This window comes from Trifolium pratense, linkage group LG4, assembly GCF_020283565.1.
Source record: "Trifolium pratense cultivar HEN17-A07 linkage group LG4, ARS_RC_1.1, whole genome shotgun sequence".
NCBI classification, from domain to species: domain Eukaryota; kingdom Viridiplantae; phylum Streptophyta; class Magnoliopsida; order Fabales; family Fabaceae; genus Trifolium; species Trifolium pratense.
Window position 1 is genome coordinate 13982634 of NC_060062.1, and position 12238 is coordinate 13994871.

Sequence of the window (12238 nt, forward strand, 5' to 3'; positions counted from 1 at the left end):
TCTATAAGACAAATGAATATACCTACTTTGCTAAGGGTTGATGAGGGTTGATGAGAAGGAAGCATCAGCATTAAACTTAACTCGCTCATTAATAGGCTTTCGCCATCTGCGAACAATTTCCGCCTGTTGCACCAACTCGCAATTTCTCAACCTATGAACAGATTTCCTTTCACTTGGCACAGTAGCTGCACAAGTAAAAGCAAAATTCTGTTCATCAATTCCGTTATTCCAAATGCAATTATTCCTTTGATTCCAAATGGTCCAGATAACGCAGGCCATAAGAGACGCATTCTCAGCACTAAGTTGCTGCAGTAAATAAAAAATCAGTTCAGAACTGTCCATATGGAATTGCAGAACTTTCATGACTGACAGTAGCATAAAAGCTACTCATGCAGCTCCGCACATTTTTTACTACTAGCAGTCAAAAAGGACATGGCGACTGTCCTCATCGTTACAAAGCGCGCGCCCAGCAATACAAATTGACCCCTATTCTGCAAGATTAGCAGTGCAAAATTCCGATTTCTATGTATAAAATTCCGATTTCTTTACTATTTTTTTTATGCAAGTTTTACTAAATTTAGATTTTTTTAAATTGTCTTAAAACCAGTTTTTAAAATGAAATAACTGATTTTTTTTATCAGATTTAAAAATAACCGGTTAAAAATTGGATTTAAAAAATGACCACTTTTAAATTTGGTTTGGTTAAAATAACTGGTTATATATCCATAACCAAATTTATAACCAGTTTTATAACCGGTTTATAATAAAATATGGTTATGGTTATGAATCCAAATCCAATTAAATGGTTTCGGTTTGGATATGGTTTGGTTTGTCAAATTATCCGACCATGCACACCCCTAATTAGCACGTGTCGGGATACACCGACTGCAAATGCGCCAAACAAGGTTTCTCACCCGCGGAGGAACGTTAAGCTTCCAAATCGAGTTCTAAGCACCATTGATTCTTAAACGTGAAGTATCTAGCAATTTCTGAATGCACAAACTATAAGCGCTTCTAACGGAATACATTACATTACATTATTCTCCACATGCCAAATCCTTTTGCCATCCATCACAGAAACATACAGAAGACATAAGCAATGGCACATTCCAGATCGAAGTACTTTTAATGTTTGAGTAGATGTTATTTAAAATTAAATATTTAAAAATTTGTTATATAATATTGTTAAAATATAAGTGAAATTATTGTGTTAATTATTTATTGTAAACTTATTTATTCAACTTTTTTTGTTTCAGTGACAAATAATGGTCCCGTGTATAGTTTTAATCAAAAATTGAAAATTTTATTAGGAATATTTAGGATAATTTAGTAAGTTTGATACTAACTAACTTATTATATTATATTATTATTAATGGTTAGTAGTAAACTTCGTAGGAATATTGTTTATATTTCGTTTATAAAAAAATTGTTTATGTTTCTTTTCTTTTTTTATGAAAAATATTGTTTATATTTCATTTTTTCATGGAGAGAGAGGGAGGGAGGGAGGGAGGGAGAGGGGAGAGAGAGAGAGAGAGAGAGAGAGAGAGAGAGAGAGAGGGGGAGGGAGGGAGAGAGATTCAAATATGTGTATCAATTGTTAATGAATGATATAGTATGACGTTACTTGGAGAAAAAGAAAACATAATAACATAGGAAGAATTTATGCTAAATTAAACTTTTATACCTAATAATTCTATAGAACTTACATACCCAACTTCTGGGCATAATCCTCCCATATTCCCTCATGAGGTGCAATAACAAGAAAAACCTTGAAAGGCTAATTAATTAATAAGGTCAAACCAGTTATGGTGTCCTTATAAATTTCGGAGAGACCAACTTGTAATTTAAACGATATATCGGAACTAATTCATCTCAACCATCAAATTAAATATAAAACAGTAAATGGTGATGGTTTACGCAGAAAACAACTTATATTGTCAGTTCAAATTAGTCTCAAACCAAAATTTATTCAATCATTGTTTCAAGTCCAGGGAGAAGTACAAATTACTAATATGTTGTATCTCAGCTGAACTCAGATAGATGAAACCTTACCTTACGACTTTACTAACTAAGATAGAACATAGCAATCTCAGCTGAACTCGGCTAGTAATAAATTATCTAGTTGGATAAGTATTTTGTCATCCATGATTGGAACCGAGACCATGCCAGCTGAACCGAAGCTTCATCTTCATCAGGCAGACCCATGGTCTTCCTCCTATTGATTCCTTCAGGAGACCTGTTCATGAATGCATGGCTGTTTCCAGGGTATATGTGTACCTCATGTGGAACTCCAGATGCCTTCAACTTCTCCTCCAAAGCCTTTGCAGCCTGCACGAAACATCAATCAATGTCAAAAACATAATTTTTCTTTAAACATAATTCTTCGAAGTTGTTCCCTTGAAGAGATAGCTCATGTCTGGAATGTGGCCTAGGCATCGCAAAAGCATAATGAAGCTAAATTATAAGAGAACATGAAAAGGATCGACAAGGCTCCACTAAAGTGAGCGATTCACTTTAGAGATTAAAGTGAATAATATCAATCGTTGATAAACAAATCAACCGTTGACATTACATGCATATGCATAACAAATCATGGGTGGTTACAGTATCAACCCTGGATTTTCTCACTCTACTAAATATTCATTTTAGAGGAGCCAAATCCGAAAATGATATATCAAAGAATGAATGAAAGAAAACTTCACTTGTTGAAGCTTCAATGAAAAGATGAAAGCAAAAATATGTTGAAAAATAGAATGCAAGTAGCGATCGCGCCACTTCTTTTTTCTTTCTGATCTCTGCTTCTTCATCATAGTCTCCATTCACCAAGCAATAGTCTAAACTAGACAATCTCTAGACTAGCAGATAATGATTTTCACTTCTCAGTTCCAACCTTCCCTCACTAAACATTTTATACACGAAACTATGCAAAAAATGATAGAATAAAAATAAAAGAACAATGATATTCAATTGCAAAATGCACCAGCAAAAATATAACGAGACAAACACGACTAGCACTGAAGTAATTCTCATACCGTAACATCTGAAAAGCCAACAAAATTGTCCAGCTCTCCAAAGTGAGCCTGAACAGGAGCCTTGGCTTGAGCAGGGTCTGCAAGTTCAGAAGAAGGAACTCCATAGAAAGCCACAACCGCATCAACATGTGGAACCAACACAGAGCTTGCAATTGCGAGAGCACCCCCCATACAAAATCCAGTTACACCAGCCTGACACAACGAAAGATAAATTCAAATTTAGTTTAACAAATGGTTTACCTGTAATTTAAGCAAAATGAGATTTTTTAAATTTAGACAACTAACCAAACATAAAGCCTGAATTGAACAAACAAATTCAGCCTGCATTAATCTATGAGGATTTAAGATCTTAACAATGAGATTCAGAATAAAGCTTTGAGGTCTATTAGGAGTATGTTCTCAGCCAAAAGTAAACTGAATAAATATATACTAGTTTAAACTTTAAGGGTCTTATACCATATTAGAAAAGGTGGATAGATGAGAATGTGAGGGATGCAATATAATATGAGAGAATATTATCAAGAGAAAGATAACAAAATTCCAAAGAGTGAAATTCTGAATGTGAAATTGTATTTTCATTACATTGATCTGAATACTTCACGAGTCTATAGCTAACTGCGAATACAAGAATGATCTAGAAAGCAAACTGCTAAATACATAAAGCTTGGTTATGCACAGATATCGAGAAAACAATTACAAAGCTAGTTTTAAGTAAACAACATCAGTAAACACGGAAGTAGATAACAGCTACCATTCTCTTGGATACTTATAATTTGTGTAGCACATTCATTGCATTATTATAAAAGTTAAATTTGTTTATTTTCGGAATCAACTACATATCAAGTGAGAAAATCAGGTTGGTCTGCTAGTGTATTTGTGAGTAGTGCCCTTGTTAATTTGTACGCAAAATTATCAAATGTAAAAAATGCAGCACCAGTATTTGATGAAATTAGAGATCCGAAACGAAAGAAGCAAAAACATTAGGTCAAAGCTTGGGTATAAATGATAGAAATGGACAGTACAAGGAAGTAATTAACTTGTACAATGAAATGCTGCAGGAAGGAATCAGACCAAATAAAATAGTATTTCCAACAATAACTAAGTGCAGATGTATGTTTCAGTATTGTAGGGGGACAAAATTACAAGGGGAGGAATTTGGCCCCCACCATTCCCTCTTCTCCCCTCCAAAATTTTCAACTAAACAAAAAAAATTCATAAAATTCCCTCCCGTTCAAGAGATTAGTCGCAGCAGACGCATAGGATACCCGATTTACACATAAAAACTAAAAATCAACAAAAACAAACCTTCTTTGAACCATTTGCTTTAAGCCAGTCAACTGAAGCATGGATATCCTTCACAGCACCTGGCCAGTCAAGACCTTCAAACAAATGTTGTGCTTCTGCAACATCCAGACCAACCTTTCCTCTATACAGACTGGGAAAAACAAATCAATCAGTCATCATCCAGTTACAGCATAAGAGACAGCAAAACAATGACTAAATAACTCTAGGTAGCACCAATATCTTACTCTGGAATAAGAGCTTTAAATCCAAGACCAAGTTGAGAAATCATCGCAGCATGATTTTTTATTTCAAAGTCCACACCCCACCACTCCTGTAGTACAACAATTCCAGGAGCATCTTCTTTGCCGATGACATACGCATCAAATGTCTAACCATCGAAAAAGAACAATGTTATAAATAGAAAATCAGCAACAAAGTTTCATAGCAAGTAGAAAAGATGGAAACAAGGTCCGTTTACTTCACATGTTTCCCATTTCCAAGATCCAATATTTCTCTACCGTTTTCTTTTACAATTTTTTAAAATAGATTTAGCATATTTTAGAAAATTTGAAATTGTCAAAACATTGTTTTCATTGTTTATGAAAATACATTCTCCCTGACAGTCTTCCATCTGATCGCTATCACAGTCAATGTCGTAGATGGCGGAATATGGTGAAAGGCCAAATATTCACCATATAAACACGCCATTGCAGCCTACGGTGCTGCCCTCGCGGGCATCCTTTATAAATTGGCTATGGCGGATATCAAAAAATCTGCCATGCCATTCCATCATGGCCACCATTTAACAACACTAATCACAACTATTCATTACATAAGTCTTACATATCCTTTTTCACAATTTAAAATAAACACAAATTTGTCCCGTGAGCTTAGCTCAGTTGGTGGAGACATCCCATGATATATACAGAGACAAGGGTTCGAACCCCTGACACTCCACTAGATCACTAACAAATCAGTCATCATGAAATAATCATCCCTAGATCACTAATAAATTCATGCAGAAAAGTAAAAACCAATTTAAGTTGCATGCAAATTCAGATTAACTTAGATCACTAACAAATCAGTCATCATGAAATAATCATCCCTAAGTTCTAACTCTAATTCACTGCAATCCAATTACAAAAATAGTATTGAAAAAAGTCAAAGATGCTTTTCCTGATGATAATTCATTACCATAGCACATTGATGATTAAAATAAATAAAAAAAATCGAAACTTTTTTTTTGGTACATAAAAAAAAAAAAATCGAAACTTTATTCACTACAAAAGTCAAAAAATCAAAACCCAATCACCAAAAATTTCATGCACCAAAAAAAAAGCAGCAAAACAAAAGAAATGAAGCACATGATGAAAGAAGCAGAGACTGACAGTGTTATCATCCCTTTGAATCTGGATTTTGTTGAAAGGAGCAGAATCAGCCATGGAACGAACTGATGTGCGAGAAGCAAAGGGTGAAATGATCCGAAAAGGCTTTGTCGGGAAGAATTTGGGAGCAGATGATTTCACAAACCTCAGCATTCCTCACTCTCACTCTGCAATTTTAGTTTTATAGACAAATGAGTCCTAAATTATTGTATTAAACAAAAATATTTAATGAAAATTAAAATAATTAAAAAGTATTTTGTTAGCGTAAATTAATTGGGTCCTTAAGTTAAGTATCTATTGAATAAAATGAGCATAGGATAGGATTCATAAGCTAATGATACGGTAGTTTTTTTATCATTGGAGTTATATGACGGTAGTTTTTTATTCATAGCTTCTATATATAAAAATTTTATTTTTATTTTTGAAAACTTGATATCCGGCTCTAGAACCGACTAATTCAAGGGGACTAATCCCACCGTTCACTTGCAGGGACCCATTAAAGCGAGAGTTTTTTTGCTCTATATGGACTTAGCCCACCGAAATTGACACTATGGAGAATCGAACCTGAGACCTTGAAATGAGCATACTCCAAGGACCCAAGCTAACATCACTATACCAAACCTAAGTGGGTTTATAAACAAAAAATATTAATGTTTGATAATTAAATGACCATTTGATCTTTTTTTTTTTTGGTTCCATTCTTTTTTTTTTCTACTATACATTTTATTATATTTCATATTATTCTATATATTACACAATTTCTATTTGTTTTGTTCTCAAATCATATTTTTCATTTGGAGCGTTTCAGACAAGAGAATAATCAAAATAATTACTTTATTTTTACCATTTTTGATTTATTATTTTGTATTTCTCATTATATTTAATTATTAATTAATATATCTAAGTATTTATTAAATTATATAAATATTTATTTTTATTTAGACAAGGTTAAGATATAGAAGGGACCACTTGTTGTTAATGTATGATACTCAAAGTGGTATTATCATTGGAGATGCTCTTAAAGTATACGTTAGCTTTTACCAAATTAATTTTATATTGACATCAAATAAAAATCAAATATTTTACGATGTCGTATAATTAGAGCCGTAAAAAGTGGTCTTCGTGGGCTTATCTTAGTGTGTAGGGACATCGTGTTATATACGTAAGAGCTGGAGCTGGGATTCGAACCCTGAATATTCCACTTATATGTCTTTAAGATGAAATTTCTAGTCACTAAACTACTTAACCAAAAAAAAGAGCCTTAAAAAGTTAGCCGAGTTGTTCCATTAGCCAACAATATATTGGATAGACTACTAGGTCTAGAAGAAACAGCACAAATACAATCAAGCTTTTTTGGTTGGGAAAATAGAATTACTCTATCTTGAATATAGAAAAGTCTCCTGAAAAGAAGATAAGAAGAAAAGACTAATTTTTCATGTTTCATAATTATTAAATAAACCAGTACAAGGAAGTTTCCATAACAAAACTAAAAACCAAATAATAACAAAAATGTTAACAAACTTATTCTAAAATGTTGATGAATCACCAATTCCTTTTACTTTTGGGCTCGACATGATTTGAGCCTCTAGGATCATAATTTTAACACCAAAAGATTTACTTTTGTCATCCTACCAATTATTCGTGTGTCATACATTTTTCTTATTTTACTCTTTTAATACTTAAGTAGCGAATATTATAAAGGTATGATGTTTTAAAAGGTGTCTGTTACCTAAGTAGTGGACGGGAGTATTTTGATAATTTTGTAGGGTGCGCGAGAAATAGAAGTGACAAAAGTAAATATCTAACATGAATGGCTAAGTGGAGTGAAATTGACAAAAAGTAGAAAAAAAATACATTATGAAAAAATATTTCTATAATATGGACAAAATAACAAATATGATTTATATTGTATAATATTTATTTTATTCATTTTAATTTATCTAAATTTCAGTTTCAATACATGCGTCGTATGTTATTAAATTTAAATAAAATTTTGAAGAAAAAAAATATATTGTTAAGAACAAATTTGTAAAAAAACAAAATCTAACAAAAATTAGTTGTTATTTTTTTTATTCCCTCTAATTTTTATAATTTATTTATAACTTTAAATTAAAGATTATAAATTGTTAAGCAAAAGATTAAATAGCTACTATCCCGGGTGGTTTTTTCGCCATTGCGGAATACTCTATTTGGTTGTTGTGGTGTCTAATTGGATTTCTTGTTTTGAGACTCTCTAATAATTTTCCAAGTTTGTTGAAATATGCAGGTTTCAAGGTTTTGAGTTTGTTGTCGGTGCTATTTAATATTTGTATCATCGTTGATTCGTACTGTTTTTATTATCCTCGCGTCATTCTCTGGATTGACATATGGTTCGAAAGAGTCATTATTACTAGTTGTTGGTGCAGGGAGTTGTTGGTTCTTAGACTCGTTTCGTGTTAGCCATCAACTTAATATTCACCAACTATTGTACCTCTGATTAATGTTAGGCTTAACTAATGGTTAGACAATTGTTGTTAAAAAATGTTTGTATTATCCGTTTGGGTTGATCTACACTTTGTGTTGTTTTTTTTATATATTATATTATAATGAGAATATGGTAGACGATTAGAGTCTTTAGGCGTGCCAACCTAGTTGGTATGTCTAAAGATCCTTTAATACTCGCTATTCTCTTAACTTATTAATTAATTTTTTTTTACAAGAACACATAAGAATGCATCTTATAAAGGTATAAAGCTCAGTTAGTACCTAAAAGAGACATTATTGAAAAGATTGGAGTTCGAACTCTGTGTACTTTCTGCATCTTTATATTTATAGTGTAAGTCTAGCTACTAGACTTATGGATCAGAAAAGAAAAAACAAATAAGAATCCTTTATAGTTGGATATAACACTTACAAATGTTAACCATTCATTCTCCATAGCCAAAATCTGATTGGTGAAATATCATTTTTACGTATTTGTGTATTTCTTTTATAAATCAATTTTCACAAATAAATAACAATGTTTTTTTTTTCAAATTAAACTTTAAGGGAAACATGTGCCATGAGCATAAAATAGTAATTGAAAAATAACATTTATATTGACCAAAAAGTAATTAGTGGCATTAAATATAATAGACCTTGTTAAAAAAAAATATTTTTTTTACAATGAAGCCAATGAACTTCATGCATACTACTCAAACTCCTCACTACTAGATCAAACTTAGTGGCTTAGACCAACAAATTCATATATCACTTATGTTTGAGATGAATGGGGATTATGTCGGATCCTTATCTATTTTCCGTTTCGGTTACATTTTTGAATTACTTTTTCTACTCAAAAAAATTATATTATTTAATTTAGAGCGAATTGAATGTCAGTTTTGTGTCGACGTCATTAATTTTGATTCTTTTTAATAGAAAATTGAAATGTTGAATACATTTATATTTCAAATATATTATTTGTTTAATCAATTTTATATCTATATATACATGTATTTTTTTCACACCAACACTAAAAGAAACACCTATAATCCCTATCAAACATTAGTGAAAAACTATCTTACATACATTGAACTTTAATTATGTCATTTGTGTGGTTGATTTATCGAGGTTTACAAATATTTTAAGAAGAGAGGTTCAACGTTTTTTTTCCTGAAAATCATGGACAATCCACACACTCACAGTAATCATGGCTTTCCTTTCTGCATCAATGGCGTTTACTCAGGGCCCCTCATTGAGTCACAACAACAACCACAGTATCAACAACATCAGCAACAACAGGAGCAAGCATATGTTGTCCTCAATCCCAATCCTCATTGTCATGCTTCAAATCTCTTAAATTGTCCTACAGTTGCTACTCTATTTGAGAAGCAGAAGCAAGAGATAGAGCAGTTCGTTCAAATCCAGGTTACAATTATATATATCATGAGTTCATATCAAGTCCATTTAAAAAACAAAATAATCATAAAATAAAATAATATCTTTTTATTCAATGAGTTAGACTTGTTGAATTTTTTTTTTTTTTTTTTATAATCTTAGATTTGTTGAATGTGTTGTTGTGTTGTTTGAGATTATTTGAAGTCTCACATTGCTTAGGTTCCCGGAATGTGAAGTGTATAAATATGTGAGGACAATCTCACCATTTGAGCTAGTTTTTTGGGATGAGATCCAAACATATTTAACATGGTATCAGAGCCGGGTTAAGGACTGCAATGTGGGCATTTGACCCAGGACCACGCTAGGCGTGAGAGTGAGTGTTGAATGTGTTGTTGTGTTGTTTGAGATTGTTTGAAGTCTCACATTGCTTAGGTTCCCGTGATGTGAAGTGTATAAATATGTGAGGGCAACCTCACCCTTTGAGCTAGCTTTTGGGGATGAGATTGACTTCCTCCCAATTTATGTATCATATTTTAAATATATTTATTTTTGTTTTGAAAATGTCCTTTCCGTTGTCAATTAATCTAATGACTAATTTTTTTTATGTGATAGAATGATAAATTGAAACTTGTGTTACAACAACAAAGGGAGAAACAAATAGTTGTACTTAAAAGCTTGGAAAATTATTCACAACAATTTTTAATTACAAAGAATGGAGAAATTGCACGAGCTGCGTTGAAAAATAAAATCTTGGAAAATCGCTTAAACAGTCTAGAAGCAGAGAAAAGGGATCTAGAGAAATTAGTTAAGGAACGAGAAGCGGTGATCATAGCTCTACATAACCAGTTGGAAGAGGAGAAAAAGAGAGTAAGGATGTTTGTGGAAAATGATGAAGCCAATATTATGTGTTGTTTTATGTGTAACACAAAATCATTAGGTGTCTTATTCCTTCCGTGCAGACATCTCTTTTCATGCAACATCTGTGAAGCTTTAGTCGAAGTTTGTCCCATTTGTGGAATGGAAAAAAATGGTGCTATCGAGATCCAAAGTTTGATTTCAAGCTGATATTATTTCTGAAAAAAGATAAATATCTTAGTTGTGCTTACCTATGCTAAGACACTTTTTGAGAATGATAATTGATATCCTACTTCTGAGTTTGCTTTAGTTTCATATTTTGTTTTATTTTATTCAATGTTGTTGCTTTTGTATTATCAAACAAATGTTGAGACTTTATAAATAAGATAATGCTTTATATTTTGGTTCAGCTTCTATGTATTTATTTAAGGAAGACTTTTCCGATCCTTTTGATAAGAAATAGTTGTCTTTTTAAGTTCATTGAATAATTAATGTATCTGGTCTATATTATAGAACATATACATTAGTTATTTAATGAATCTAAAAAGTGAATTTTTTTTATAAATGACTCGAGGGAGTAATTGATCTGCACTATCGATACCAACATAATGTGCAGTTTACAAGAGATAAAAGACCTAAATCGGAGGAAACAAACATAAAGGAGTAGGACCGCGATTGGTGCTTGTTTTCGTAATAATTCTGGTGAGTTTATGGCTGGAATTACACAGTGGCAGCAACTGACTTTATCAACAGAGGAGGGTGAAACATGGGATTATTGCAAGCTATGAATGAAGCTAAGAGTAGAGGTTTTGAAAGCGTCCAATTTGAAAGTGACTCTCAAGTGTTGGTTGATGCTATTCGTACCAAACGGCGAGGCAACTCAGAGTTTCTTTCAATCGTTAATGAAATTATTCTTGTTATGTTATCATGTGTGAACTTTGAAGTTAAGTTTATTAGGAGACAAGTAAATTCGGTTGCTCACACTTTAGCTAGGACGGCCAATTCTTAGACTAATTTCCATAGATTTGAGATTATTCCTTCATGTATTGAACTTTTGATAATTAATGAAATGCAGTAAGTTTGTTTGGTTCAAAAAAACAAAAAAAAACATAAAGGAGTAAAATGTTACAAATAAATAAGATAAAAGATCATCGGTATCATTTTGTTTTATATTTACGCAACGAGTAATAATAAAATCTATTTTTACACTTTTATGTAATTTTCTTTAATATTTTTTAAAAATTAGCTTCTCATTGGAGAATATAATCTTCTCAGAGTTCCACCCTTCCGAGAATTCCTCTTACCATCAACAATCGAATTCTTCCATTATAATCAACCATATATGCATATACTTCCTACCAGCGGAACCATTTTTTTTTTTCCTAGGTATACTATAGTCAGTGGTTTTAAACCTCCGTTAAATAGTCTGTGTAGTTTGTCTTCTTTCTGGTTTGCGGGGGTTTCAAATCTCCGCTTTTGGGCGACCCACAATTTTGTAACAGCTTCCCAGTTTGTGGGGGTTTCAAACCCCCGTATTTGGATGTGTAGATTCTTATTTAGATGTTTATTAATCTCTTTTAAATTGTTCCGAATTTTTTTGTCTATTATTAATAAGTCAGATATCCTTTCTAATTTACTTTTTGAAGGTTCCCTTCAAATATTTTGTTGTTTAATAATTTATAGATGTATTAAAATGTACAATTTATTTTGTCAAAGTATTCAAATTTATTTTTTTGAGAAAAAAGTACTCAAATTTTTATTGAAAATAGAGTTTTAGTGTATAAAAATTAATGTTTGATAAATCGTTTGTTAAATAATTTTAATTTT

The 12238-nt window shown here is 31.9% G+C and overlaps 2 protein-coding genes across 2 annotated transcripts; one reads left to right on the forward strand and one right to left on the reverse strand.

Moving 5' to 3' along the window:
- Window positions 1–1912: 1912 nt before the first annotated feature.
- Window positions 1913–6060, reverse strand: LOC123920326 (protein usf). Its single transcript, XM_045972595.1, has 5 exons — window positions 5705–6060; window positions 4562–4704; window positions 4338–4467; window positions 3033–3224; window positions 1913–2328 (listed from the first exon to the last, which is right to left on the reverse strand). Exons 1-5 carry the CDS (start codon window positions 5852–5854, stop codon window positions 2119–2121), a joined length of 825 nt encoding a protein of 274 aa, XP_045828551.1. The 5' UTR covers window positions 5855–6060; the 3' UTR covers window positions 1913–2118.
- Window positions 6061–9340: 3280 nt separating this feature from the next.
- LOC123922149 (BOI-related E3 ubiquitin-protein ligase 1-like) lies at window positions 9341–10696 on the forward strand. The gene is made up of 2 exons (XM_045974894.1): window positions 9341–9586; window positions 10169–10696. Exons 1-2 carry the CDS (start codon window positions 9341–9343, stop codon window positions 10619–10621), a joined length of 699 nt encoding a protein of 232 aa, XP_045830850.1. The 3' UTR covers window positions 10622–10696.
- Window positions 10697–12238: the final 1542 nt, after the last annotated feature.

Bases quoted from the DNA above. Each gene is read 5' to 3' on its own strand.
- LOC123920326 (XM_045972595.1), bottom strand. From the start codon at position 5,854: ATGCTGAGGTTTGTGAAATCATCTGCTCCCAAATTCTTCCCGACAAAG. The intron at 4,705-5,704 runs GTCAGTCTCTGC...TTCGATGGTTAG, and splicing joins TTCAAAGGGATGATAACACT to ACATTTGATGCGTATGTCAT. The intron at 2,329-3,032 runs GTATGAGAATTA...TGTTTCGTGCAG, and splicing joins TTGGCTTTTCAGATGTTACG to GCTGCAAAGGCTTTGGAGGA.
- LOC123922149 (XM_045974894.1), top strand. From the start codon at position 9,341: ATGGACAATCCACACACTCACAGTAATCATGGCTTTCCTTTCTGCATC. The intron at 9,587-10,168 runs GTTACAATTATA...TTTATGTGATAG, and splicing joins AGCAGTTCGTTCAAATCCAG to AATGATAAATTGAAACTTGT.